Source organism: Helicoverpa armigera, chromosome 24 (genome assembly GCF_030705265.1).
Source record: "Helicoverpa armigera isolate CAAS_96S chromosome 24, ASM3070526v1, whole genome shotgun sequence".
NCBI classification, from domain to species: domain Eukaryota; kingdom Metazoa; phylum Arthropoda; class Insecta; order Lepidoptera; family Noctuidae; genus Helicoverpa; species Helicoverpa armigera.
Window position 1 is genome coordinate 1,552,078 of NC_087143.1, and position 27,415 is coordinate 1,579,492.

Consider the following 27,415-nt stretch of genomic DNA (forward strand, 5'->3'; position numbering starts at 1 on the left):
CGCCTCGCTTCAGATGAAGGACAAGAAATTCTCTATTGTACTTAAGTTGTTTGATTATGTAGATGTTTGACTTTAATCTACTTCTTTTGAGTTTCTTTTTGTTTTGTGGATTTATTTAAGAGATGAATTAATCATGATACATAGCCCTTTTTCTCTTAAACATTATCTAATAATTTCAATTCAATGTAATCATCATTACCTACACAATTTCATTCGTATCTTAACAATATACAGATACATAGGGAAAAAATAGGTTTTATCCATGCATTATGGAAGAAGGAAATAAAAATAATTTATTCACATAAAAAGACGTATCTATACAAATGCAGTAAAACTTAAGAATAAACTAATTAAAACAAAAGATTGTCAAAGAACAGAAACAAAGTAAATACTACAATATGTATTTACGTTGCACGAATAGGTCGGCGCTCAGCAAAAATAGGTACTATTATAGTTTCATAATAATATAAGTAACATATGCACCCCACGAAATACCGAAACCCCTGAAACTTTACACAAGCTGGTTTTCCCTTCGCCACAGCATCAGTCCCCAAGGCCCCATAATCACTAACTCACAAAATTGCGCTCAAACGAAACTTCTAACGATAGAATCACTTATTTATTACTTCAAAAGTGGTTAAAATTTAATTAATTTATCGTTTGTTTTATGTTTTCTTGCTGATTTTCCGTCAATTGCAATATTCAATCTATCTGTTCTTTAGCTTACTACAGATTGGAACTTTACGTAACTTGTACGGTGCTAATGTCAGAATTTATTTATTTATTTAGCAAAGGAACATCAACAGCTTCTGTGTACAAATTAACAAAAATAGGAGGTGTTAACGAGTAATGGGCTACACAGTTGCCAATTACAGGTGAACCAACATTCACGAACATATATGTGGTAACTTAAACCAGATAAATCTACTTAAATTGAGTGAAAAGTACTATTAATATAACAGAATTAAACTATAACAGACTCAACCTTAAATATAGGAAAAAAAACTTATGAATATGACAAAAAAATGAGATAAAAATTTTTGACTCAGCCAGTTTCTTCATCAAAAGTTAAAGCCAAAGTAAAAGTCAAAGTAATGTCTAAAGTAAAAGTTACGGTCAAATTAATATTTTCTATTAGTTTTGCTGTCACTTTAGCCTTGAAAAAACGAATTTGACCGTTACTTTTACTTTAGACATTACTTTAACTTTTACTTTTGTTGAAGAAACTGGCCGAGAATCTTAAAAACTAGCACTATTACAGAGAAAGTGGTTGCATTGTATCCAGGCACACATATACAATGTTGATGCAATTAATCTTTTGAAGTTTTATGATTTAAAAATCAATCAGAATTCTATCTCCAGTAAGCTAATTAAAAGATAGCTAGAATGTTGGGAAGGGGAGTTAAATACTAACTTTGTAATTAGTATGCGCTGTTTAAAAGTAATTAGGAGTTCGGGAGAAAAGAGGATTGCTCTTTTCAGGCTTCAGATTAATTTGTAAGTTTTTACTTGGGAGACGAATCTTTTGTGTGAAATGTAGCTTATTATAATAACGTTGAATAGTCTTCTTTATCTTAAGAAAGCTATTTGAATATTGACTTATTTTTGTGTATTAATTATTTACATTTACATAGTTTTTATTTACCTGTATTATAGGGTTTCCATGTTTAGTCTCTACTTTAAGTTTACAAATTACTCTCTGATATCCAAAAAACATACCTTATTCTACTACAAGTTATAGTTACTAACTCCTATAATTTCTTCTTCCAGGTATACATCAGCGAAATATCAGTTCCCGACATCCGCGGCTGCCTCAGTGCTGTGCTCAAGATAGTCGGCCATCTTGGCGTGCTCTTCAGCTTCACCATCGGTGCCTACCTCGACTGGCAGCAGCTCGCCTTATGCATATCCGCTGCCCCTCTACTTCTCTTCTGCACAGTCCTATACATACCTGAAACACCAAGCTACCTCGTCTTGACAGGAAAAGACGAGGAAGCCTACAAAAGTCTCCTATGGTTACGCGGCCCGAACTCTGATGTAGCCCAGGAGTTGGCAACCATACGCACAAATGTTCTCGCCAGCAAGAACTTCAGTCAAAGACAGAGCCAAATGTCTGGCAGCCAGCTCCTCAACTCATTTGATGTCAGAACCATGAATAGACTCTTAGGACCAATTTTAGTGACTTGCGGTTTAATGATGTTTCAACGGTTTTCTGGCGCGCATGCGTTCTCGTTTTACGCTGTCCCGATATTTAGGAAGACTTTCGGTGGGATGAACCCTCATGGGGCTGCTATAGCTGTGTCATTTGTTCAGCTACTGGCTTCGTGCCTCTCCGGCTTGTTAATTGATACAGTAGGACGTCTCCCGCTTCTTATAGTGAGTTCTGTCCTAATGTCAATGGCATTAGCGGGCTTCGGAAGCTACGCTTACTATGAAGAGGTTCACCGTAATCAGAGAATTCAGAACGTGATGTTCCATCAGACTATAGGACAGAATGACTGGATTCCTCTGCTCTGTGTGCTTGTGTTTACTATAGCTTTTTCTTTGGGCATGAGCCCTATCTCTTGGCTGTTGATTGGAGAACTATTTCCATTGGAGTACAGGGCGTTTGGCAGCGCAATGGCGACGGCATTTAGCTACCTCTGCGCTTTTGTTGGTGTCAAGACCTTTGTAGACTTCCAGCAGACCTTGGGATTGCATGGTGCATTTTGGTTGTATGCCTCTATAAGCGTTGGGGGCCTCTGTTTCGTGGTCTGCTGCGTCCCTGAGACTAAAGGCAAAGACTTAGATGAAATGGACCCCAATTACGTTCAGAGTTTATCGCCGAAGAGGTAAAAAGTTAAAATTACTTCGTGTTTACTTGATAGCTTTTGGGTTAGAAGTAGATAATGTAGAAAGGGTTAACAGTAGGATTTTGGGATGGAAAACTATAAATATTTGGAATATTAAAAGAATGAGAACACCACGGAACGGCCTTCTTAATGAAGTTCTATAAAATAGGAATTGTCGTGTAATATAGGCTAGATAAAGTAAGATAGATCCCTATATTTAAAGTGGCTTAAAGAATGCAAAGTTTTCAAGTAAACACGAAGCGTTGACAATAATTGTACGTAGGAACAAAATTATATCGAATCCACCGCGAAATTTTGGCTGTGCTTTTAAACATTTTTTAATAAAAATACGCCTCATAATTTTATGGTGGGCTATCTTAATCTTTAGAAACTTAGTGAAAGATGAAAATACCAGATATTATACTCGCATATCCTCTAATCCATATCTAAATAGTTTGATTTAAACATAGTTTCTTTAAGATTGCAGTGGTCCATACTTTACTTCTCTAACTCTCCTTAGAGATATTTAAAAGAAAATAGATGAAAAAAAAACTAAATATTTCCCAAGTTCTCGAGAATAGCGAAAATATCTTAACTATACTGGTTAATATTTTATCGAGCTTTCCTATCTTAACTACGACAATAATTAATTAAGACAATAAATAATTATTAATGACAATATAATAATTATTTAGCTCAGAGACGGTTTGATTATTATTATCAGAATGATAAATAATAGGTCGATATATTTGAGTGAAATAGAAAATGATGGGGTGACATTAGATATTCATATTATAGTTATATATTCTGGAACTTAATAAGCTTCATCGGGATTTTTTTCGCACTAAGTGATGGATGTATTTATCGCAAAACCATGTAAATATTTATTTCAAACTGAAAAAAAAAGTTTTTTTTTTCTATTTTTTTAATTCTTTTTTTCGTTTCCGATCTAAAGTTGATGTGTTATTGCTGTAAGTATTTGTAAAAATAAAAAAATGATTTTCACAAAACATTTAATGGGAACAAATATATAATTTTTCGTAGCGTATAAAATTGGTAACTTATGAACTACTGTTGTGTGTTAGCCGTTAGATTTTATTGCTATATTTTAGTATTTAATGTTGTACCTAAATAATTAAAAATAATTATTCTGAATATTATAATAGTTCCTTCAGAATTTCGTTACTCGATTTCTAGAACTTTCGATCATAACGCATTTAAAAACTGAAAAAATTAAAATTGTTGTTTGAAAACTGAGAATATCTATAGAAAAAGTGCATTTTCTTTTAAATTTTCAAACATTTTCCCAAATTATGGCAAAAAAAACTTAAATTACAACTTATGCGTTCCTTATTGAATGTTCTAGAAACTAAATAATATCTAACAAATATATTTAAAAAAAACTGCTTTAAGGGAACTAATTCCGGATTGTAAGATCGTGTACCTTGTCCATTTAGATTGTTGTCGACCTGCCATGAAAACTAAAGCTGGGTACAGACTACGCGTTTACACTGCGCGTATATAGTTACCCGTACCAAGTGAATGATAGTTCAGTACCTGCGGTTCATGTAATATTTGAACTGTGTGTACGCGTGAACGTCTACGCGTTCGTTGAAACGCTTAGTCTGCACCTAGCTTTATATTCTATACTAATTATTTTTATTAAATCTATGTGTAATTGTTGAACTAGCTAAAATTGTTTATAATATTCCAAGTGATTTTAATACAACGGACAGTGTTGTTATGAAAAACGAAAAGAAATAAGCTTGTTATTAATTATTTATTTTTTTGAAAGAATAACTGATATAATTGAGAAAATAGTAAAAGATTATTTATTTTGACATTTCCTATAAATCATAGAAAAATACATTATAGGTATATCTAAAGTAATGCGATTGAATTACAATACTAATCACGAAATTTCGTAAAAATGGTTGAAGGAATTTATAATACTCTAATAAGTCATAATTCATTAATTAGAAGGCCTAAACCCCTGATCAACTAAAATATAAAAATATTATGAATTAATTATTTGCAAATAGTTTCTCTAGAGAAAATTATTCGAAAAATAATTATTATATATGTATAAAAAAAATCATAATCACACCGATTATTAATAGACAAATTTACTAGGTTGTGAATTTATACATTTTCTAGATTTTTTATAATATTAAAATGAAATATGTATTAAAAAAATAATAGTGTTGCTTCGTATTATGTAAGTTCCCAGTAATGCTTGCTTGCAGTGAAATGTATGTGTAGATAGAAATGCGTGTGAATTAGAAATTATTTCAACAATAATGTACTTATTAATAATTGTAAATTTTAACATATTTTTTTTTCTAAAAATTTATATAAATAACTTCGGCATTATTTCATTTTGAGTTCTTTAAAAAGAAAATTATGTGTTTTATGAAAAAGTGATTCAGTAAAAAAAACTATGTGTTTGATCAAAAAGTGATTCTATTCAATTTCTTTTTTTTAATTATATTTGCCATTTTTTTATATTTTCGCGTGTGTCAATATGATGTGGTGTGCGCTTAAATTAATATATGAATTAACTAATTAGAGTTAAGGCTTAGATTTATTAGCTACGTGATGTGGTAGTGAAGTGTGCCTGCTCTAGTCTATTCCGTTTGCAAACCCTGTACAAAAGAAAATATCTAACTGGTTTATCCAAGATTAATTTACACGATCATAAAAGCTAACAAAAACATAAGTCATGTCGATGGTAAAATTACAGACTACATACGTATTGACTGTTTCTAAGTCAATACAAGGCTTTCAAAGTACTTTCCACTCGATTTTTTTACGTCTGTCGCATTCTGGGCGACGTCACGACACGATCGGAAAAACCGAGCGGAAAATCCGCTAGTGTGAAAGTGACTTTATAGCTGAAATTTCTCTGATCATTTTAATATCGTCTATAAACTTGGATTTTGAGTTTACAATTGAAGTAATTATTAATTTGGTCAGATTTTTTGAAAACTGTAAAATCATAAAAAAAATCTATGTAGGTGTGTGAAAAATCTTTCCTTAGTCTAAGGAATTAAGACCTTCATACATCAAAAAACTGTACCTAAGTATCTATTAACGTTTAATTATCTACTAATTAATAACCAACAAGAAATCCTTGTTTTACAAGCTGCTTATTAAAATTATTGCAAAGATTGTTTTGTAATAATGTAATGAGGAAAAATAATTGTACATTATGCCTTCTCGAATTTTAAATAACTACGGGAAATAATTAGGAACGTATATTATTTTGATTGTTTTATTGTTTAATTATAAATAATGTAATGTTTGTGAAATCTGTTGTTACACATCAATCGTAATTTGTAATTATTTTGTGAAGGTATTAGTGTTAATTATTTAAAGATTTATCGGTGTAATTTATCACGAAACTACCAGACAATAATTACAAAATCTTACTGTATTTTCTCGTATAGAAAGTTAGAAAAAAACATGTACTATGAAAAAAAACCTCCCTTTAGGTAGGTACTTATTCCCTGAATATTATTTTTGCTTACCGAATCATTTCGTAGGATAAGATAGCAAGGCTTTAACTAGCTTAGTGTCTCCATATAAGACTTTAGATTGTACAAAATATCTGTAAACGTTATCAATTTTACCATAGATCTATAATTTTTCTCTCTAATCTAAGCAACGAACTTTCAGAACGACAATAACGTTTGAATTGACAATAATAGTTCTACGGGCTAACGATAGATGGCGCTGATATAAATTTTGAACATGTCTTTTATAACATGAGTTGGGAATTTATAAAAACTGCGATGCGACTTAGATTCTAAATATTTATTTGTAAGTGTATTTTATAAATGTGCACCTAAATCATCCTAAAAACTATTTTATTTACAAGAATCAAAAGAGTCATCGAATAGTCGCATATTTTAATTTTTATCAAGCCTTCCTAGCGCCATTGAGATACCAAAGTTTTTTTTACTGTAAAATCATAAGCTAAAATCTATTTTGAATGATTATTCTAGCCATGTTTGACAATAAAACTATTTAAAATTATGTGAAAAGTTCCCGTAACACTTCAAATAAGAGAAGCAGTTGCTTAGAAATCTACCTTGGGTATATTTATCGTAGGAATCTTTGCACAGAAAATTAATGTTTTTGTGTTGATACGCATGCTACTTATTGAAGTGTCTACTGAAACTAAAATCTTCCTCTATCGTAGTAAATGTAAGTCAAATCGAATATTATGAACTAAATAACTTCTAGTATGTTTTATGTAACGCTGGAAAATACGCCTAAATAAAGTAATTATTAGTTTGATTTTTCAATACAAATTCGTTTCTTTCCATCCTTTCCCTTAAACTTATATAAAAGATCTAAATTAGTTTGAAGAAAGCAAAGCATAAAGGATTGTGTTAATTGTAAACAGCGTCATCTGTCGGTAGCTTATTGAAGTACTAACAAAAGTGGCTAGGGTCTAGTCTGCAAGTTTTTTAAAACTGTTCACAGATGTCGCTGTATGTTTCAAACAACTTACAATCCTCTGAACCATTCATAGCTGAACCGTTTTGAGACGATTAAAGGAAAGCCTAGCCTATTTCAATCAGGAAATTTGATATTAAATGGATGTGAAAGACAATAGACCTGGTGAAAGTTATGAAAGCGATTCCAATACTTATTACACAATGTTTTATCTTAACTAGGTACCTACTTCTTCAACAAAAAATGCAAGTTTAAAATAACATTTTCAATTTTCTAATAAAAATAAAACCTGGATCAAAATATCAATACTTATGCTTCAATAATTGGGGGCGATAAAAATATGGTACGTATTAAATCGTTATTACCCTTGGGACCTTACAATTAGGGGGCTTATTCAATACATTTAGGGTGCTTATTCACAATTCCCATGATATGGGGTGGCAAGTCAAGTGTCATGTCGTCGACAAACGACGCCAACGTAGATAAAAAAGCTATTACTATCAAAATGTGATTTGAAATTACATTTTGGTCTTAATGGTTTATGGGAAATAAAAATAAAGGGTGTGAAAAGTGTGATGTTTGTATTTGTGGCTTTTTTTGGTAACGTGCGCTAAAATGGCTGGTCAGATTTGGAGGCGTATTTTCATATAATGGGTATTTTGTAAATAAGTATTTTTTTATGTACTAGGTCATTTTATAAAATTCATAATTGTTAAAAACTGTTCAAAGTAAACTGGTTCAGACCGATTTACAAAATATTGTACTTTCCTACATTGACTCTCTATAACCTCTTTTCGGTTTTACGGTTAATGAAGGCCCTGTAAAATTCAAAATATCTACATAAACAATAATTCTGCTTTTGTTTTAAAATTAGATAAGAAAAATTTAATAATTACCTATCTTAAGGAAAATACCGTATAAAAACAAAACCCCGTGAACTGTCACGGGGTCTTTACACCAAAAACCGTTCAGTGATTAAAAAAACAAATGCCTGACCGCGGCGATTAATTAAAACTTGGAACTGAGAAAATAAGAGATTAGAAAGATTCCCTCCCCTTCGCGGCTGAAAATTAATCACCTTATCTTGACCGGAACAGAAAGAAGCGATCAAGAACCTATTTACTTCGTTTGGATTTTTGAAGTGAGGGCAACCTATATCTATCTACTGGCTTGTAGATTATTTGTAAGTAGGTAACATGTACCTAAGTATCTCCATTTTTGAAGAAAACTAATAAGTTTTTTGCAATACCTACTAAGTACATGTACAAAATCAATAGTTATTATAACACGTGTAGGTATTGATGCCTATCCAATCTAAAATCGCGTAAACCGCAATCCAAATCGACCATTTTGAGTTGAAGTTTCCGAAAGACAGTAGGTACCTAACTGAAAAGAAAGACTGTTAGAAGCTTTTAACCAAACATAAAAAAATATTGTTTTAAATCAATCAAAACGTTGATACACAACCTACAAAATTGAGTTAAATATAACATTATTACGCCGATAACAAGCAGTTAGTCTTTCGCACTATAATGATAGCTAACAAGCTCACTATCATAATAATTAGATCCGATGAAAAATTGCGTACAACCACATAACTCAAGAAAATGCTAAACCGCTTATAAACAGAACCACGCAAGAAATATCGCTTGTTTTGTTCCTAACTACACTTTGAACAGTCGTGTACACAAAATACAAAAGTGCATAATATAAAATAATAGAAAATGCAACTGTTTTTAGAAATTATTTTCGTGTGTTTTTCACTAGTTTCTGTGCAAAGTTTGGAGATTTTCCGGACGCCGCCTTTGCCCCATTTTGATCATGAGTGGTGGGGTCCTGTGGAAGAGAAACAGCATAACGATACTAGTATCAGGCCTTTTCAAGTGCATTTTGATCCTGGGGTAAGCATTTTTTTGTAAGTTATGTTACTAATCTGTGAGGATTTTGAAATGAAAAGTCTAGGAGAAGGCCGGTTGGTTTGGCCATACTACATGAATGTTGAAAATTATGGTAGGTAATAATCAGATAGGTAGGTAGGTTTTAAAAAACTGCTAAAATCTTAGCAGTTTTTTAAGGTATTATTTTGTTCGCTGTTATTCTGAAATATATAACATCTACATACCTTTTTTTTTCCGACGTAAAAAATCATCAAATGAAAAAATCATCCCGCTGGTGAGGGAGTGTCAGACTCTTACTGACTAAAAACCATCGTGTTCCGTCATAGGCCTTTTATGTACCAGGGCCGCGGTATCTCTTTCGAACAACCCGCAGAACATCTACTTACCTAAAAGTTGGTTATCGAGTAAATAAATTCTAATGTCAAACAAATTAGATACAATCCTAAATCCAAAAACTCAGGAAATCAATAATTCACCCTATTTATGTATGCAAAACATTTCGAAAATAACCACCTTCCTGTAGTTCTAAGAATACCTAAGTATTCTGACTGATAGTGCTCTATTAGTACAGCACTGTACTATTACAAAGCAATTAAAATGTATTACTCAATTACATACTGTACTATCATTATATGCAGATACACGTACTTAAAATTAACTACTATGTTCACTTTGAACTCTTCACTCAACAATAAAACAAATAACTTGCCGCGGTCCCAATGCGGATGGGTGACCATGTTTGTTCTACAAGAAACCTAAATTTTTCAGAGGTGTCAAAAGTCAAAAACGTATATTAAAGTAGGCTAGTTTTTAGCCCTTTTTCACGTCAAATTTACAAAAGGACAGCACCCCCAAAACGCCCCCTTTCACCACTTTCTAGTGTTATGCCTGGAAAGAAGAAGTGGTGAAGAACAAACTTCCCAGCAACACAGCTGTCTATTACAATTGAATTATAATTAAATTGCAACTATGCAATACAAATGGTTTTAAACTATATTCACAAATAGACCTGGTCGTTAACCAGTTCCAGTTGATAAGAGTACCTAGTTAGATTTCTGTTATAAAATCAGACTAGGGTGATAAATCAAGGGTTATAGTTGTTACCTAATAACTAAGATATCGAAGCCAGAAATAGCCAAAAACATTAGACAAAGAAAGAGCAAAATAAGGAAACTGAGACTCATTAGAATCATGATTTTAAGGACTTCATTGGTATTGAAATGGTTTTTGATAAGAAAATGTCACCTAATAGCTGGGCTGGGCTTCATCTATATTGAGAGAATATTTTAACGGTCTAAGCAAGTGTTCGTCTATTACACTAAATGTTGAACCATGGAGGAAGGAAAGATAGCAGAGATGCCATAAGGAAACTAGGTCAGGCATCTTCTTGTAGGTCAAGCAACTTACGGTAGGCGTGATCAGTTACTAGAACTAACGAGACGTTGAGCTTATGACATCTCCGCCAATCATTTTGTTCTCCATGTATTTGGCCCCACGCCCCACTTACGCACAATTTTCCGCAATGAAAAAAAAAAATTGGCGAATACTTCAGAAATTCATCATCTCCCGAGCCTTTTCCCAACTATGTTGGGGTCGGCTTCCAGTCTAACCGGATGCAGCTGAGTACCAGTGCTTTACAAGGAGCGCCCTGCCTGACCTCCTCAACCCAGTTAACCGGGCAACCCAATACCCCTTGATTAGACTGGTGTCAGACTTACTGCTTGCTTCTGACTACCCGTAACGACTGCCAAAGACGTGCTTCATTGATTCACTGTTGGGGGTAATGAATGCCAAGGATTACTAAGAGACTTTAGAGATTATTCAGTGTTGGGGTTATATCCTTAATTTGTATTTCTCTCTTCTGGTTGCTAGTTCAGGGGTCAAGTGAACGAGGCAATCGGATACCGGATACATTTCGTGTGAACTCCAAGGAGAACCGTTCACTCGGACCAGTGAAATAACTGTCCCTTCCGTGCATACTTCACGCTCTCATACGTTTTTGCTTACCTTCTATTTACATGTGTCCCTACAAAATTATTTAGTACTAGCCGTTTTCCCGCTGTTTCACCCGCGTCCCGTGGTAAGTTACCACTGGTAACTACTGCCCGTACCGGGATAAAATATAGCCTATGTTACTCGTGGATAATGTAGCTTTCGAAAGGTGAAACAATTTAAAAAAACAGTCAGTAGTTTTTGAGCCTATTCATTACAACCAAACAAACAAAGTTTCCTTCTTTATAATATTAGTATACATAGATACACAGGTACCAGATTGAAAGAAGATGACCATAGCTAGGCAGACAATAATTCTAGTTTTCTATTCGCGTCCCCAGAGAACTACTCACCTGCATTTCCGTATGGGGATAAATAGTCTTATATACTTCCTCCGTGTCTAACCTACCCTACGAATTTTCAGGCTAATCAGTAATTCTTAAGTTATAAGTAGTGCATCTAACATTATTCTCTTTTGTAGACTTATATAGCTTCGACCCGTGATTTCACCCACGTTTCGAGATAACTGCTGACGGTAGCCAGACAGGTTTTTCTCTAACCCACCTCCCTAATTTTCATCTTAAGCGGTTCAGCCATTCTCGATTAATAAGTAGATACTTAATTTGTCCGACAAAATGCACTTTTCGACTATCTTTAATATTTATTTTACGTATCTATAATAACGTATTACTTTTTCCCAGATGATCGAAGACCTGAGATACCGTTTGAAGAGTCACCGGCCGTTCACGCCACCACTAGAAGGTGTGGGGTTCGAGTACGGGTTCAACACCCACTACCTCCACGGTTGGGTAGACTACTGGGCAGACCAGTACCCGTTTCAGCAGCAAGAGGACTTCTTGAATCAGTTCCCTCAATTTAAGACCAATGTGCAAGGGCTGGATATACACTTCATTTGGGTTAAGCCTGAGGTAAGCCAAAAAAATTACGTAGTCAAAGTTTTTTTCATTTAGGCCTTTACAAGTACTTATGAAGCTGCTCTTTCACACTGGCGAATTTTCCGCACGATTTTATATCACACACGTGAAAAGCTTGTTAAGTTATAAATTAACTGTCTACTGATAACTTCAAACAAACAAATATATAAACTCTTCAGCTCCATAATAATTATTCAGTGATATGCAAAAATCATATATTATTCATCATCATGTGTTATTCAGTGGTGGTGGCCTAGTGGGTAAAGGACCAACCTCAAGTACGAGGGCGCGGGTTCGATCCCAGATCAGGCAAGTACCAATGCAACTTTTCTAAGTTATGTAGTATGTACTTTCTAAGTATATCTTAGACACCATTGGCTGTGTTTCGGATGGCACGTTAAACTGTAGGTCCCGGCTGTCATTGAACATCCTTGGCAGTCGTTACGGGTAGTCAGAAGCCAGTAAGTCTGACACCAGTCTAACCAAGGGGTATCGGGTTGCCCGGGTTAATGGGTTGAGGAGGTCAGATAGGCAGTCGCTTCTTGTAAAGCACTGGTACTCAGCTGAATCCGGTTAGACTGGAAGCCGACCCCAACATGATTGGGAAAAGGCTCGGAGGAGGAGGATGTGTTATTCAGTGATATCTTTAAATATTTTTTACATATTTTGTTCATTAAAAAATAACCAAAAAACTTGAAACGGATAAAAATTGTATTTCTCATATATACATAGTAGAAAACATCACTTATCGCTCAATGATACATTATTATACAACGTAATGTTCATAAGAAAAATTGCGAAATATGGCAATGATAGTACTTGCTCCATTTTTTTTGCAACCGAATTGAAATTTATTTAAGAAACGATTATACAGCTTGAGCAACCTTCTAAGCTCCTTCCTGATGCTTAACTATTTTATTCACCATCAGTGCCATTATTCAATGTATTGTTTTATATCATGAGTAATATATGTATTTTTTGCATGCCAGCAAGCAGAATATAAACGGGTCAAATGTGAATTATTTTGTAACACCTATTATGCATGTAATTACATACATTGTATGCAAGTAAACAAACTATTCTATTCTTATAAACCGGCTTTTTGTTAATGTTATGAGCCTTATACTGAATGCTATTATATTGTACCTATTATGGTTACTGATAAATAGAAACCAAGCCTATCTACCATTAAAACCATTTTTTTAGAACTTATGAATAGAACACCACATAAAATAAATTATAGAAAAAAAAAAACATTGTAGCATTGTAGCCTGATTTTCAGATTTAAATAAAAATAGCCATGTTACACACCACAAAATTAAATGTTTAACTTAAGCTTGAATCGAGCCCGCGATCTCACGATAGACCTAACATCAGCTACATACTCAATACTCAATTCTTTATTGGCATTCCATATGTTGTACAGATGGTAGGTACATTTTATAGTTTAGAAACAATATGGACCCTATAAGGCACAGCTACCAGTTTATCTTATATTAAAAGTCCCCTTACGCCGTTAAAGGTACCTCCCGGCATGGAAGTGGTACCACTCCTGCTGCTGCACGGGTGGCCGGGGTCAGTCCGGGAGTTCTACGGGACTCTGCCGATGCTGGCTGCTGTATCCAGGGAGAGAGATTTTGCAGTGGAAGTCATTGCTCCCAGTCTACCTGGCTTCGGATTTTCTGATGTAAGTTTACAAGTACCCATATTTTTTGAGTTTGGTCAGGGAAGATGTTTTAACCAAAGGGAACAAAAATTTACTAACATTTTTAAACTTAAGAGTTTTTTGTTTATTTAAAACAGCTTTTGAATCTAAGAATCTGCCTATCATAATAATATACTTTTAATTTGACATAGCTAAAAATAATGTTACTTGTGAGATGACGGCAGACAGAAGAGTACCTATGGAAGGGGAAAACATAATGCGTTGACTCCATATGAAATTGGAATAAGGGCTGATGATGATCATACACATACTTTTATCCGAGTGTGCATAGTAGAACTACAGACGCATATAAACAACCGGTTTATAATTAGATTGTGAGGTTTAATCAATCACTCTTATGCTAGAAGCATTTCGTAAGCGACATACGAAGTCCTGTTTCAGATAACTAGCAGGCACAAGAAAATTCTCGATAACAGCAATTTTGCCTTTAAATAATTATGATAAAAAATCAAAATTGCTGTTGGCTATCCCATCCATCATATAATGACAGACAAATATCACGTTTCGCAACATTGCGTACTTTTACGCAGTCGAGCATATTAGCCCGATCATATCTCGGTTCTAGCTTATTATACTGTAGCCTAGTAGGTAGGCGATCAGAGGAAATTTTCTAATTAGAGGTGCTATTATCCTGCACGCAGTTTCTTAACTAGTGTGTTTATCTGTGCTAAGTAGGTATTTAAACTGTTAGGTAATGTTGAAGATATGGATCAGTTTTAATAGGGGGTATTATCAAGTTCCATGGTTAGAGGTTGACCCTATGTCTTGGGCGTTGTAAGTAAAATACACTTTTGGAAAACATTTTGTAAGTATTTGAAGTATGTATGTATAGCTATATGCATGCAATCGAAATAACAATCCGATAGTCGATTATTTTAATAATGATTTAAAACATGTATTCTACAGACGTTAACAAGGATATTAACTTAAACGTTTTATTCATGAATTAATCGAAGGAAGATGCTTATTAGTAACACTTCCCTGAATTAGTTAGCTGCATAAATAATTACAGTTAATGATAACAAATGATTTTTGAAATATCGGAATTAATTAGATAGGTAGTTTGTTATAGATAGAGGGATAGGCTACAATCAGAGGCAAAAATCCGAAACTACTAAATTGATTTGATTTAATTTTCACTGTATGGGAGAAACCGCCTAGCTAGTGACATAGGGCATAGCCTATATTTTATCCAGACATTACTTCAGACCCGATAATTTTCATGTAATACCACAAATCGTTGTCATATAGATATGTCTTAAGTAACTCGCAAGCCTCAACAGTTCATTCGTAACTGATCGTTTTGGTCATGCCCACGTACGTATTTGAGAAGGCTCCTGTCGTACCTGCATTATGGCATCTGAACTCATTTTTCCTTACGTGAGTCTAGTATTGTCATAAAGGCATGATGATGATGTATCCTATGGTTTTGCAGGCTGCGGTGAGACCAGGTCTAGGCGCTACAGAGATGGGAGTGGTGCTGAGGAACCTGATGCATCGACTCGGCTTCAAGAAGTTCTATGTGCAGGGGGGAGACTGGGGCGCTTACATTGGCCTTTGTATGGCTACCTTGTATCCGAAGGTAGGTCATACTAAGCTAAAGTGGATTAGCAATTAGAAAAGGCCTGAATGCTTTTACAAAAAATATACATTTTGCTGTCGTCGACCAATGAAATGAAATGAAATGAAATGAAATTTATTTATTTGCTAGAATATAGGTACATTATGATGGTAAATATAATAACAAAAAATGGTTTCACTATATTCGACTTATAAATTAGTCATGCAAATATTTAAGTTTTCCTATAATCTAATAGCTAAATTTCTATTATAATTCTATTTCTCCTCTAGGTATTCTTTAACTGTATAAAAACATTTGTCAATAAGCCAATTTCTGAGGGACTTCTTAAATTTACTCATAGGTAGTTCTTTAATGCGAGATGGTAGCTTATTGTATATTCGAATGCACATTGGGTAACAATTTCTACGGACCAGCGCATCGATCTATGTATATGTGGTATTTTTTTAGAGATTTCAGCTGGTGCTTTCTATCTTAACTTTAGAGCAGATACAAATATCCAAGTCAACATAAATATTTATACATTTTCCTGACCCTATACTTAATACTATCCTTTCCAGATACAGATAAGGAATGAGTGTTTATCATCACACTAGAAGAACTCGCCATAAAGATAGTAGTATGGTCATACATCCATGGACCAACCGGGCCAAGCCCTGCTTAACCTTGTCATCGAATGACCCAGGATCGATCACGCTAAGCGTTACTTAACCTTATGATCGATTGACCCGTACAGCTTTTACCATAGCTAGATTACCATAGTTAGATTACCCTTAATAAATATTATTATGTTTACTTTCAGGAGGTCCTAGGATACCATACAAACCTGGCGCTATCAATAACCCCAACAGCTATCCTGACGTGGGTGCTAGGCTCCATCTACTCCCCGCTGGTGGTGGATCCAGTTCTGGCAGACAGGATGTACCCGATCCTGAGCGTGGTGTACTGGCTCACCAGAGAAACTGGATACTTGCATCTGCAGGCTACCAAGCCTGATACCCTGGGTAAGTTATATGGCTAATCTAATGCAGAGGTTAAGTAATAAAATAATGCTTTCTATGTATATCTAGGACACCAATGACTGTGTTTCGGATGGCCGGTTAAACTGTAGGTCCCGGCTGTCATTGAACATCCTTGGCAGCCGTTACATGTAGTCAGAAGCCAGTAAGTCTGACACCAGTCTAATCTAGGGGTGTAGAGTTGTCCGGGTAACTGGATTGAGGAGGTCAGATGACAAAGACTTCATATCATATCATCTTAGATTTTTTTGTAAAGCCTTGAAAAGATAAGGCTACCGTTGTTTGATCGGCTACTGTGTTTCATAAGTATTAATAACGGCATATAATACCTTGATCTACATGGGTCACTTCCCAGTAATTCAAGAAGAAAGATCATCAATCAATCACTTAGATAGGTACACCTAAAATACAGACCAGGTACCTGTGCAAAGCCAGGTCCCAATACCTGCATATTATATAACGTATTGCAGAAATGCAAGCACGTATAAATAAATGCATCTATTATACCTCTAATGTTCTGCTGTGGTCTTGCGATTGTCGTAATTATAGGGAACTGCACTCGCAGCATACTATTTTCTATAAGATTTGCCATGAAGCCATGACATAATTCCTTTCAAACTACACATTTCCGGGGTTTCACTTAGATGATCTGAGGTCAATGTTTCAATCTGTCATCTCTTCAAGCTCTTTATCATGTTATGAACAACTTATCTGGATGTAGGCAGTAGTTCCCTAAACGGCAGGTGCTTGGGGAGGTGACAGAATCAAATATATTGATTTAAGCATCGGGATATAGTTTTTCATTTGCAAACATAAGTCCACGTGCGTCGTTTATAAATATTATCTAACTATTAATATTGCGTAACAAACTTAGCTTTTTTCATTTACAGTATATTCTAAAAAAATGACCAGTAAAGTTGAAAGTGAAACAAATAAATCAAACTTAATGCAATATGGAAGTGAAACAATGCCTAAAGTCGAAGTTAAAGCAATTTATTGTGATACTTATTTTAGGATGCTTATTAATTAAGATAATTGTGATGAATTTATCCTCAACAAATAATAATGATAGCCCAAGTAGTTTTACTCCATAGTTAGCAATATTTTAGCACATAACTGGGGATTTTCCTTGGATACATTTCTATACTGTATACAGGGATAATCGTATGTTATGTGTCATAATTTCATTAAAGTTGTCTCTAAAGGGCTTCAGCGTGTTGGCTTCGGCCCCACGTTCGCCTAATAAAAATCCGGGACTCTGTAGTCCGGTGGTCTGGTCGAGTCAGACATACAAAAAATTTACATACAGACACGCAATGTTTTTTTTTTGGATTAATTATATTTGTAATGACGTTTCTTATCTAGTCATGTATTCTCATCAGAACTCAGAGCGTGAAGATCGGGAAGTGGGTCTCATTAAAATCCTAGATTTTCTTACATACATAGTTACAAGTGAAGCATACATAGTTATAAGCGTGTTAATGATAATATTTCTTACAATTCCAGGTGTATCGATGGCAGATTCACCGGCTGGTCTTCTGGCCTACATATACCAGCTATTCTCAAGTGGTTCCCGTAGAAAGTTCTACTACAGAAGTGACGGTGGTTTCGACGACCTTTACAGCCGAGACGAGCTCATTGATAACCTCATGATATACTGGATCACCAACAGTTTCACCACGTCCAGTAGGATCTACGCGGAGACGCTGAATTTGAGGAATATTAATATGGCTGTTTTTGCGTAAGTGGTTTTTTAGATTGTACAAATTAATCTGCTTCGTTAGATTGATAGAGAATAGAGATAACATTAGAAGTGTGACTCTATCCGTCAGTTGCACAAAGCTCCATTAAAGTTAAAACTTCATTAAATCTGTTGCTGACTTTTTATCTCGTTGACAAAAAAGGGTATAATTTAGGCGGTCACCAAAAATATTTTTAAGACTCTAAGCTGAGGCACCAAATAAAATAAACAACTCCAAAAAAAATAAATTGACTTTATTAAAAGGGCACTAAAGTATATAATATTATGATCCAAAAAAAATAAAATAACATCAGAAAAATCGCAAATCTCGCACAAATATTATTTTTGGTTCCCAAAATGGATTAATGGTCACCAAATTCTGTCCAACTAAAAGATTAATAATATTACTGCCAAAAATCAAAGGTAGCGACGAAAACGAATCGCTGCAAAACCGACTCCACGGAGTCTTGTCTGCCCTACCCCTAGAGTGCAATTCAAAACCGCGTAGGCGCAGAGGGGCGAGGCGGCCTGCGAGCTGAGGCGCAGGTAGTTTTTAGGCTCGCCGCCGGGGCTGAGGCTGGCCGGCCGAGCCGGCCAGCAAGCCGAAGCTGCGGTGGTGAGCGTGAAAACCATCTGCGACGATAAGCTCGCATGGCACCGCCGGAGCCCTGCAGCGCCGGAGCCGTGACAGAAGCCATGCTTGCTGCATGTTGCGTGCTTACATTTTAAACGCACTGAATTACACACAAATTCATATAACAATAAATAAGCAACGTACGTTTGGGAACCCTAGTATATTAATTGGTATTTGGAAAATATTCTAGCTATCGTTAGCTTTTTTAGTCTAACAAAAATGACCAAATTAGGAGTCATGGTATTACATAATTGGTAACATCTAAGTAGTGACAATATATAATATTTGGTCTAAAGTGTATTTTAAAGGCGTCCATATATTTTTTCAGTAGTCAATAATACGAAAAAATGGTTTTATCTAATAATATTTTTGGAAACGTTATTTGGTGACCATTTAACCGTTTAGAATTTTTTTGGTAGTAAAATAGGTACTTTTTTGGGTGGTGTTTAAACACAAGCCGACAAAAAAAGGGTCAGCAATAGAACTTTTAACTCTAATGGAACTTTGTGCAACTGACGGAAAGTATACCAAAAGTCCCAATCGATTCAGTCGTTACTGGTTTTTCATTTAGACACACGGAAAACATACGACAAATTAAACACCTCTATTTTTTAGAAAGCTAGTTATAATGCTTTCAAAATCTTTGGCACAAAATGGCGAATTAAACAGCAATTAAACTAACTACTACTACTTCTGTTTTTGCAGAATACCCACACCAGTACCTACATGGACGATACACGCAAAGGACGAAATCTTCTACCAGTCTCCTACACTCCTGAAGTTCAAGTACCCAAACCTGCTGAATTCTACTGTTCTCTTCACCGGAGGTCACTTCCTTGCCTTGGAGAAGCCTCAAGTCTTCGCCGATGATGTACTTCATGCCATCGCGGCGTTTAGAAGATGGCATTTTAATAGGAAACATAAGAAATATACATTTTAGTTCTGATTGTTGTTTTTTTTGTTCCCGGCGGTTATAGAAAAATTATTCTAGCTAGTAGTAGTTGTTTTTTTTTTATTTAAATAATTTCAGTTTTACTCTTTCGCCAGTTTCATATAACAAGCCGTTCTAGTGCCACACTAAACGAATACCTACTACAAAAACTAGTTTGTCACATTGTCATTCAAAATTTTTCCCTTTCCTCCCAGTCTCTGTGCTTATTCCTTAGAGATGGCTAGATCCTTAAGGGAAGACTCCGCCAGTGTGGGGCACACAAGATGTATCTTCTGGTCTCCTTACTCTAGCAAACAGTAACAAATTGCGTGCGAACATGTCTATAATGTCCACGGAATTGCAACCCTTATACTATGCGTCGACACGTACCTTTCATCATCCGCCGATCCTTTTTCCCAACCATGTTGGGGTCGGCTTCCCGTCTAACCGGATTCAGCTGAGTACCAGTGCTTTACAAAAAGCGACTGCCTATCTGACCTCTTCAACCCAGTTACCCGGGCAACCCAATACCCCTTGGTTAGACTGGTGTCCGACTTACTGACTTCTGATTACCCATAACGACTGCCAGTTATGTGTAAAGACCTACAGTTTAACGTACCATCCGAAACACAGTGAATGGTGTCTAAGATATGTATACCTTTATGTTCGCGAAAAAATGTGCGTGAACAATTTAACCATTACATGACTAAGCTGTAGGTACATACATATTTATAAGATGTTTTATGTAATATCTCAAGGTTTTTATCACCAGCTGTCACAATAGAAACAAAATAAATATTGAAATTAAGTCATTTTCCTAAAAAACAGAACTGTTTTACATTTCAAATTACTAATCCACATGTTGTGCAAATACTTATTTCATGAAATAAAACCTATGTATTTTTTGGGGTTCAGCCATAATCAAATAACTCTTTCGATTTTACTGAAGTCCAAAAGAGAGTTGCTGACTAAATCTCCTTCATACTTTAGCTATGAATATTACCTATTCTTAAAAACCAGAAGCAGGTTTGTTTAACGAGGAAATTACAAGAAATAGTTTTAACATGAAAACCAACTAGGATTAGTCAAGAACGCGGCAAAATCGCATTCTGTCAAACTATAACATGTCTTGTCATAATGACGTTCGAAAAAAGAATCCTCCAAGCATAGATGCACGGCTGAATGGCGAGGTGTCTATGGTCGCTAGTCTCTGCTGCCCTCTTTGTAACTACTGGCAGCTAACACGGCCTCTCCTGACACCCTGACGTCCTCGGCAGGATCTGGGTGAGCCTGGTTGAGTCTCGGAACACCTGCACATTCAATAAGCGAGTTGGATATGGCTCAATTTCGTCATGTTTAAATCTCGATTGGTTATCGTGGTCATCGGTTTTTCTGAACACATGACACTTTCAGAATAAAAATTATTCGAGGACTTACAAACCTCAAACAATGTACTAATCCATTTAAAGAAAGAAAAATAAATAACATCAACTTGAAATCAAATAACAAGTACAAAATGAATAACAGAACACTGGTATACCAATCAGTGACTCGCAAATAAATAACGTCAACTTTAAATCAAATAACAGGTACAAAATTAATAACAGAACACTGGTATACCACCCAGTGTAAGTGTGTCGAGTGTAAGGATGAAACATATTAGTTGTACACATATAAACACACAACATACAAAGAAATCATGTAAACTATTAACCTGGTTTCAAGTGTAAAGCTGAAACATATTAGTTGTAAGAAGAAATACGATTACTTTTACTTATTAGTTAAACCGTGGGTGCAAGCGTGCACTCAAGCGCAAGAAATATGTTATCAAGAACAAATACTCGAACTATACGGAAGTCATAGTCAAGCCAGGGGCTCAAAATATACGGAAGTCATGGTCAAGGCAAGTCATAGTCAAGCCAGTTGTTCAGACTATACGGAAGCCATAAGCCAGTGGCTCAGACTATACGGAAGCCATAAGCCAGGGGCTCAGACTATACGGAAGCCATAAGCCAGGGGCTCAGACTATACGGAAGCCATAAGCCAGGGGATCAGACTATACGGAAGCCATAAGCCAGAGGCTCAGACTATTCGGAAGGCATAAGCCAACAGAACCAGCAGGAGCACCAGCACAGCAGCGCTCGAGCCGCGACCAGGAGCACCGGCAGAGCAGCGCTCGTGCTGCAATCAGCAGCACCAGCACTGAAGCGCTTGGGCCACGACACGGCCGTTACACATTCTCGTGTATAAGTCTGCGAACAAGCACTTACGACATACATTCCGTTCGGCCACTTCTGACCTTCAAAATCTTTCGTCAAATCTGGAAAGCTTTTCGCTCTCAAAGAAATAAATTCAAGGCATAACTTTGAAACTATGTCTCAGAAATATCATTATTACTAATCATGTGTCAGCAACGCTGAAAACACAACTACCATTGCGGTTTGATAAGTTACGTGTAGTTAACTTCACTTCAGCTTTTGCTACACAGAATACTCATAGGTGACAATACCAATGGTTGGTACATTATTACACATTTTTCCACTAAATACGCTAAGAGCATAATTACTTCGGATGTGTAATCAAAACAATAGAACAGATCACCTGACCTCAAAGCATCTTGAATATACCGTTGCGTAGATTGCAACGCACTGCAATCCATTACAAAATTAAAATAGAACGGCAAAAACTTCGGTAATGGCGGATATCTTTACCGCGTCGTACTTAATAAAAGTGCCAATGAATCTGAAACTGAAGTCAAAAACTTTATAGTGGGAGTGAGACTATCCCACTTCTGATCTTAAAAACCAGAAGCAGGTTTGTTTAACGAGGAAATTACAAGAAATAGTTTTAACATGAAAACCAACTAGGATTAGTCAAGAACGCGGCAAAATCGCATTCTGTCAAACTATAACATGTCTTGTCATAATGACGTTCGAAAAAAGAATCCTCCAAGCATAGATGCACGGCTGAATGGCGAGGTGTCTATGGTCGCTCGTCTCTGCTGCCCTCTTTGTAACTACTGGCAGCTAACACTATTTTAAGTAGTTCCAAAGTCTAAAATTCAATCGACATAAAAAATATATATGAAAAACATGCCTATGCTGAAATCGGCTTCTAGACTCTTCTAGATGCGAAAAAGGCTCTCTTAGCAGCTGAAAAGTAAGTGCCATGGAACGAATTTCTCTAAAATTGTAGATAAAAATTAACAGAACACAAATATAAATATATTATTTATTTAACTTTAATATGCAATTGTATCTTATTATCAAACAATTAAGATAAAAGGAAACAATGAAATTAGTATTCCATTACATATATTTTGGGTCTAAAACCACTTGTGTAATTACTAATGATTACTTAACGAATTAAATAATTACATACGGAATAAATTAAGCAGATAAAAAAAAATATATAAGCGGAAATAAAATTAATTAGGGCACATTTCAAGAACGACATGATGGCGTCTTTTCAAAAAGTATTCGCAATTTTTGTTATAATTTCTGGATCCTGTCATGCAGAAGATTTGGTTAGTTACGATGAATGGTGGGGTCCAGAAGGATCCAGTACCGAAAATGATACCAGCATCAGACCTTTTACCGTACAATTTGATGAAGATGTAAGTATATAAAGTCTGAAGTCCTATACTTGCTTTATTAGAACATTTGCTTTCACCACTGGTTTCATCCGCGTCCATTGGAAACTACTCCTTGCACCCTGATAAAATTGTATAAAAAATAAAAAAATATATACTTCAGTGTTAGATGGATCAATTATAATTAAAAGAAACCCTAGGTTTCTTTTCCTCCTTCCATAATTGGGCCATCTAACACTGAAGTAATTTTTCAAATCGGTCGTACAGTTTCGGACATTATCGTTGTTAAGAAACAAACTCTTCAGCTATACAATAAAGGCAATACAATATTATAAATACCTTATAAAAGCCCTTTTTTATTTTTGCAGATAATTACCGATCTAAGATACCGTCTGAACCACCATCGCAACTTCACATCACCATTGAACGACTCTGCCTTCACATATGGCTTCAATTCAGACTCCTTACAAAGCTGGCTCACCTACTGGTCTGACACCTACAACTTCACAGAACGGGAGACATACCTCAATCAGTTCCCGCAGTACAAGACTAATGTTCAAGGATTGGATATACATTTCATTAGGGTCACGCCGGAGGTAAGGAATGTCATTAACAACTCCCCTAGTTTTTGTTACCTAACCTTCCCGAAAAGGTTAACAATTGGTGATAACCGCATGAGAATTTGTGCAGTAATTTTTGAGTTAATCAAGACACACTAGTGTTGCATTCTGGTAGTTGATGGCGATTAATAGCACATTCTGTTGCATTTAATACAGTTGCTATCAAGGGCTTGTTAGCTGAATCCAAGACGAATATTTCATTTTGTATTTTACACTTACATAGTGAAATATGGCTTATCTCAAAGTGGAAGAATTTCGCAATACTTACCCATTTTGTATGTCTTACCATTTACTCAAAGACACACAGAAATGATTTTCAGGTGGACTAATTTAATGAAAGACCAAGACATGACAATAATTTTTTGAGTTATCGCAGGTACCTTCTGGAGTAGAAGTGGTTCCTCTTCTGCTACTTCACGGCTGGCCAGGGTCTGTTCGAGAGTTCTTCAAGGCTATACCTCTTCTGACTGCGGTGGATGATGACAGGGACTATGCAGTGGAAGTCATTGCTCCAAGTCTGCCAGGATTTGGATTCTCTGATGTAAGGCTTTATATAGTTTTATTTCTACGATGTTAGGATATCCAGTGGCTATAGCTAGAAGGCTTAATTAAATGTCACGAAAAATATGTAGCGACAAATCCGTGAGACAATAAATCGAGGTTCGGATACAGAATGTTGTACTACTCAATTTATTGTCTCCCGAAATTAACCCTATATATTTTTTCCGAATATTTTATGTCATGGATTTCCGCATAGTAACGCGTGATTCCATAATTTATTTAGAAAGCTTTTGATCTAATCTAATATTAATTTGTATTTCCCTTAACAATAACTTTTCTACCATGTACAAGTCAACATCTTACAATAATTTCTTCTCTATTTTTTTTTCTAAATTTTACTATTTTAGGCTGCAACGCGTCCAGGCTTGGGTTCCTCAGAAATGGCAGTGATCCTCAGGAACTTCATGTCCAGACTTGGTTACTCCAAATTTTACGTGCAGGGAGGAGATTGGGGCGCTTACATCGCGACCGATATGTGCACACTGTTCCCACAGGTGATATTAGCAGGATTTTTAATGACCCACTGTTGGGAATAAGCCTTTTCTTTTGCAGGGATGATCGTTATTGACCATGCCAATTTTATATTAAGCAAAATTGAAAGGGTTCAACTTTTGCTATTCTATACATTCCCCAAGCACAGTAGAAATAATTGATAGTCTTCACTGACAAAACACTCAATACTATTTTGCTTTCCATAATGTTGTTATACAACTCTATTGTAAGAATATGTAGGTTTTAAAAATATACTAGTCAATTATGGACTGTCAGGCACTGAAAAAGTCAGTTTTTTATAGGTATTAGTATCCCCTTTGAAATTTGTCTCAGCATGTAATATCCTACATAATTGACATCAATTGATATTAAATTGTAGTAACATGTTTGTGTACAATAAAGAATAATAATTCTCATGTCTCCAGGAGGTGATCGGCTTTCACACAAACCTAGCCCTGTCTCTATCTCCTGTATCATTAGGAGTTTGGGCCCTCGGTTCTCTCTTACCCTCAGCCGTAGTAGACTCATCAGTCCAGGACAGAATGTACCCACTCCTGAACATCGTGGAGGGACTTCTGAGGGAGCTTGGGTACCTGCATCTGCAGACTACGAAGCCTGATACTGTTGGTACGTAGTTTCTTTTGTTTTTGGTGATTTTCATTGTATTTTGGTTGTAGATTTTTTTGCAAAGGAGTTGTCTTAAGGATAGATTATTGATTGTTTTTTTTTTGACTTTAATTGAATTGAAAAAGAGGATATTTGTAAACCGTCGGTATGACTTATATCCGGCTACCACGTCTGCAGATGGGTCAGTCTTCGAAACAAAATATTTTAGGGTAACATCCAAAAAAACTTTCGCGATTATATTGTATAGGTACCTACTTCCTTTCTCCCGCATGGTGTGTTGATAAAAAGCAGCCTATGTGTTAATGCAGGGTATCATCTATCAACATATATGAAGAATATCAAAAATACATCCATACATTCTCAAAATTTTTCACATTTATATTATTAGTAGGATATGCATTTAACATTATTGCTATTACCACAGGTATTGCAATGTCAGACTCCCCAGCCGGACTTCTGGCCTATATTCTCCAACTATTCTCCATGGCCACGACCAGAGACAACAACAACAAAGCCGACGGGGGCCTGACGGACACCTTCTCCCGCGAGGAGTTGCTGGACAACCTCATGATATACTGGATGACCAACAGTTTCACCACATCAGCGAGATTGTACTCCGAAACTTTTAATATAAGGAATGTTAAAATGGGGATTTATGCGTAAGTTTTGGGTATATTATGAAACTGGCGATTCATTTATTTATTTATTTAACAATTTATGTACACAGTGAACATATAAAAGAAATAGACATAGTATAGAAATAGTACAAAGGTACTGCTTATTTCTAAATCGAAATCTCTTCGAGCAGACCCGTAGTAGGAGAGTTAGAATAAAGAGAAGTAGGTAGATAGACTGTGTAAAAGGACATAGTAAAGATATATAAATTACACACATATATATATAAAGCAAAAGATAATACATACATACAAAAATACATATTTTATAAAATGACTCTATGAAGAAGAGGAGGACAAATAGTAACTTTTGAGTTTCTGTTTAAAAGTAGCAACAGTTCACTTCACTCCTTCACTTGCGTCCTTAAAGAACTACTTCCCGTGTCTAAATGAAAAGGAAAAAGTAGTAAACAAACTGCCAAGTTTTTGCCTATAGAAGTAATAGAAAGGCTGACAAACTTTCGCCTTTATTGTATTAGTGTATCTGTGATTTAATTTTTGATAGAGGAATCATTTTGACTTCTCTGCTCGCTCTCTTGGAGTGCCAGTACACTGCAAACTTTTAGTCGGCCGATAGTTTGTTTGGGCTCATATAGATTAGTACGAAGATAACTGTGCAGGTACTGTAGACCGACTGTTTAGGCTGCCTTAGATTTCTCTATCAGCAAGCTAAATACATATTCTTTTTCAGAATGCCGACATCAGTACCAATGTGGTCAGTTCACGCTAAAAATGAGTTGATCTACCAATCACCGACGGTCTTGACATTCAAGTTCACCAATCACGTTCACGCAACCATTCTGGATGAGTTTGGACATTTTCTAGCTCTTCAAGCCCCGGGAGTATTTGCCGAAGATGTGCTGAAAGCAATTACAGCTTTCAGAAATTGTAGCGTTAATAATATTTGTATTCGTGCGAGCTGAGAAAATTGTTGCAGTTTTTTATTGTAATTTGTTTTTATATTTTTATAACTTTTTAATAATGTATTTATTTGATTAAATACCTCACAGAATTTACATATTTTAGTTATTTTTTATTTACCAGAGCGCTAATCATTAAGGGTCAACAACTGTACTGACCAATAACAAGTCTAGTTATT

The 27,415-nt window shown here is 35.5% G+C and overlaps 3 protein-coding genes across 3 annotated transcripts in view; all 3 read left to right on the forward strand.

Annotated features, from left to right (window-relative positions):
- LOC110382372 (facilitated trehalose transporter Tret1) overlaps window positions 1-3,721 on the forward strand; it is a 42,407-nt gene extending 38,686 nt beyond the window's left edge. Inside the window, exon 5 of the mRNA XM_064041302.1 lies at window positions 1,771-3,721. Coding sequence (XP_063897372.1) covers window positions 1,771-2,835 — 1,065 coding nt within the window. The 3' untranslated portion in view covers window positions 2,836-3,721. The remainder of the gene's footprint in view (window positions 1-1,770) is intronic.
- A 5,271-nt stretch (window positions 3,722-8,992) lies between these two features.
- Window positions 8,993-19,759, forward strand: LOC110382373 (juvenile hormone epoxide hydrolase). Its single transcript, XM_064041015.1, has 7 exons — window positions 8,993-9,196; window positions 11,887-12,114; window positions 13,643-13,807; window positions 15,282-15,428; window positions 16,228-16,429; window positions 17,951-18,185; window positions 19,525-19,759. The coding sequence occupies exons 1-7, from the start codon at window positions 9,020-9,022 to the stop codon at window positions 19,757-19,759; spliced, it is 1,389 nt and encodes a 462-aa protein (XP_063897085.1). The 5' UTR covers window positions 8,993-9,019.
- A 3,435-nt stretch (window positions 19,760-23,194) lies between these two features.
- LOC110382374 (juvenile hormone epoxide hydrolase) lies at window positions 23,195-27,332 on the forward strand. Its single transcript, XM_064041178.1, has 7 exons — window positions 23,195-23,366; window positions 23,711-23,938; window positions 24,339-24,503; window positions 24,871-25,017; window positions 25,441-25,642; window positions 26,067-26,301; window positions 27,008-27,332. The coding sequence occupies exons 1-7, from the start codon at window positions 23,205-23,207 to the stop codon at window positions 27,237-27,239; spliced, it is 1,371 nt and encodes a 456-aa protein (XP_063897248.1). The 5' UTR covers window positions 23,195-23,204; the 3' UTR covers window positions 27,240-27,332.
- Window positions 27,333-27,415: the final 83 nt, after the last annotated feature.

Excerpts from the sequence above, each read along its gene's own strand:
- LOC110382373 (XM_064041015.1), top strand. The coding sequence starts at position 9,020 with ATGCAACTGTTTTTAGAAATTATTTTCGTGTGTTTTTCACTAGTTTCT. Across the intron at positions 13,808-15,281 it reads CTGGCTTCGGATTTTCTGAT|GCTGCGGTGAGACCAGGTCT; the intron begins GTAAGTTTACAA and ends ATGGTTTTGCAG. Across the intron at positions 15,429-16,227 it reads TGGCTACCTTGTATCCGAAG|GAGGTCCTAGGATACCATAC; the intron begins GTAGGTCATACT and ends GTTTACTTTCAG.
- LOC110382374 (XM_064041178.1), top strand. The coding sequence starts at position 23,205 with ATGATGGCGTCTTTTCAAAAAGTATTCGCAATTTTTGTTATAATTTCT. Across the intron at positions 23,367-23,710 it reads CCGTACAATTTGATGAAGAT|ATAATTACCGATCTAAGATA; the intron begins GTAAGTATATAA and ends TTATTTTTGCAG. Across the intron at positions 26,302-27,007 it reads GTTAAAATGGGGATTTATGC|AATGCCGACATCAGTACCAA; the intron begins GTAAGTTTTGGG and ends ATTCTTTTTCAG.